This window comes from Colobus angolensis, unplaced genomic scaffold, assembly GCF_000951035.1.
Source record: "Colobus angolensis palliatus isolate OR3802 unplaced genomic scaffold, Cang.pa_1.0 Scaffold472, whole genome shotgun sequence".
Taxonomy (NCBI): Eukaryota; Metazoa; Chordata; class Mammalia; order Primates; family Cercopithecidae; genus Colobus; species Colobus angolensis.
Window position 1 is genome coordinate 535,742 of NW_012118177.1, and position 2,692 is coordinate 538,433.

The 2,692-nt window shown below is 51.0% G+C and overlaps 1 protein-coding gene across 3 annotated transcripts in view; it reads left to right on the top strand.

The window, feature by feature from the left end:
• The window catches only part of CLDN2 (claudin 2), a 29,886-nt gene extending 27,194 nt beyond the window's left edge, over positions 1–2,692 (top strand). For all 3 annotated transcript variants that reach the window (XM_011958705.1, XM_011958706.1, XM_011958704.1), the window contains exon 2: positions 1,151–2,692. In XM_011958705.1, coding sequence (XP_011814095.1) covers positions 1,329–2,021 — 693 coding nt within the window. In that variant the 5' untranslated portion in view covers positions 1,151–1,328 and the 3' untranslated portion in view covers positions 2,022–2,692. The remainder of the gene's footprint in view (positions 1–1,150) is intronic.

Consider the following 2,692-nt stretch of genomic DNA (forward strand, 5'->3'; position numbering starts at 1 on the left):
ACACACACACACACACACACACACACACACACACACAAATTAGCCAGGTGTGGTGCTATGCTCCTGTAGTCCCAGCTACTTGGGGTGCTGAGGCAGGAGGATCGCTTGAGCCCAGAAGATCAAGGCTGCAATGAGCCGAGATCATGCCACTGTACTCCAGTCTGGGTGACAAACTGAGAACCTGTCTCAAAAAGAAAGAAAAATCAATGGGTCAGAGGGTCTTATAGAGAATGGGGAGGTGTACCCTTGACCCTTAGTGTCCTGAATCTTGGCAACACTGGGGGCTCCTTGAACACTGCAAAATCTTATATGGCTCTGAGATTCCAAAGCATTGACTCAGATACCCACCTCATGCAAAGCCCTATATTCTAGAGCAGTTTCCCTTTCCTCCGTGGCAGACTCTTGTCCCCCTAACAGATGTCCCAGGGAATTTCAAGGCTCCCTCTCAGTCCTGGAACCCTTGTTCCAGAGTGCTCCCTCATCATCCAAGAGGCCGATGATGGGAGTATCTCTTAGGAGACTGGACAGGAAATGTCTGGGCATGTTATACATGCAGGAGGCCTTAGACTAGGCTGCAGAGGGGGATTTGGGCATGGCTGGGAGAATCTGAACTCTCAGAGTATGGACAGAAGGCTTTGCTGCCTACCCCCATCTGCCGTGGAGTAGATTTTCAACATGGGCAGAATGATTCAGGGCTAGGCCACTACTCTCTAGGCCCCTGGAGATTCAAGAGGCCTCTAATAAGCTGGAGTCCAAGGCTACATTCTAGGATCTGTTCCTCCTGATGCAGTCTGCAGTTTGACCTCAGTCTGCAATTGAGGGGCCCTATGGCACTGTTGCTTGGCAATGTATAAAACAGCAGGCCTTGGAGAGTAGTACTTGAGTTAACACAGCCACCACAACCGCCACAGCCATCATCACCTTCCCGGAAGGCAGCCACCTGTCTGGCTCCTGGCTTTGTCCAGCTGCCAACCTAAGGCATGTGCCTACGCAGGAGGCGATGACATTTTGGCTCCACGTTCAAAGTTTTTTTTTTTTTCCTTTCTCATGTGTTATTTCTAGAGATAACAAAGGTCAAAAGGCATCCAGCGTTTTCTGGTTTCTCATAAGCTTCTGGTCAATATTTAATCTGGTTTATGGATTTTTTTAGGTCTTCTAGATGCCTTCTTGAGCCTGCTTGTGGCCACCCACAGACACTTGTAAGGAGGAAAGAAGTCAGCCTGGCAGAGAGACTCTGAAATGAGGGATTAGAGGTGTCCAAGGAGCAAGAGCTTCAGCCTGAAGACAAGGGAGCAGTCCCTGAAGACGCTTCTACTGAGAGATCTGCCATGGCCTCTCTTGGCCTCCAACTTGTGGGCTATATCCTAGGCCTTCTGGGGCTTTTGGGAACACTGGTTGCCATGCTGCTTCCCAGCTGGAAAACAAGTTCTTACATTGGTGCCAGCATTGTGACAGCAGTCGGCTTCTCCAAGGGCCTCTGGATGGAGTGTGCCACACACAGCACAGGCATCACCCAGTGTGACATCTATAGCACCCTTCTGGGCCTGCCCGCTGACATCCAGGCTGCCCAGGCCATGATGGTGACATCCAGTGCAATCTCCTCCCTGGCTTGTATTATCTCTGTGGTGGGCATGAGATGTACAGTCTTCTGCCAGGAATCCCGAGCCAAAGACAGAGTGGCGGTAGCAGGTGGAGTGTTTTTCATCCTTGGAGGCCTCCTGGGCTTCATTCCTGTTGCCTGGAATCTTCATGGGATCCTGCGGGACTTCTACTCACCACTGGTGCCTGACAGCATGAAATTTGAAATTGGAGAGGCTCTTTACTTGGGCATTATTTCTTCCCTGTTCTCCCTGATAGCTGGAATCATCCTCTGCTTTTCCTGCTCATCCCAGAGAAATCACTCCAACTACTACGATGCCTACCAAGCCCAACCTCTTGCCACAAGGAGCTCTCCAAGGCCTGGTCAACTTCCCAAAGTCAAGAGTGAGTTCAATTCCTACAGCCTGACAGGGTATGTGTGAAGAACCAGGGGCCAGAGCTGGGGGGTGGCTGGGTCTGTGAAAAACAGTGGACAGCACCCCAAGGGCCACAGGTGAGGGACATTACCACTGGATCATGTCAGAAGGTGCTGCTGAGGATAGACTGACTTTGGCCATTGGATTGAGCAAAGGCAGAAATGGGGGCTAGTGTTAACAGCATGCAGGTTGAATTGCCAAGGATGCTTGCCATGCCAGCCTTTCTGTTTTCCTCACCTTGCCACTCCCCTGCCCTGAGTCCCCAACCCTCAACTTGAAACCCTATCCCCTTACCTTAAGCCAGGCCTCAGAGGATCCCTTTGCCTTCTGGTTTACCTGGGACTCCATCCCCAAACCCACTAATCACATCCCACTGACTGACCCTCTGTGATCAAAGACCCTCTCTCTGGCTGAGGTTGGCTCTTAACTCATTGCTGGGGATGGGAAGGAGAGGCAGTGGCTTTTGTGGGCATTGCTCTAATCTACTTCTCAAGCCTCCCTCCAAAGAAACTGATTGGTCCTGGAACCTCCATCCCACTCTCGTTATGACTCCACAGTGTCCAGACTAATTTGTGCATGAAGCGAAATAAAACCATCCTACGGTATCCAGGGAAGAGAAAGCAGGATGCAGGATGCAGGATGGGAGGACAGGAAGGCAGCCTGGGACATTTAAAAAA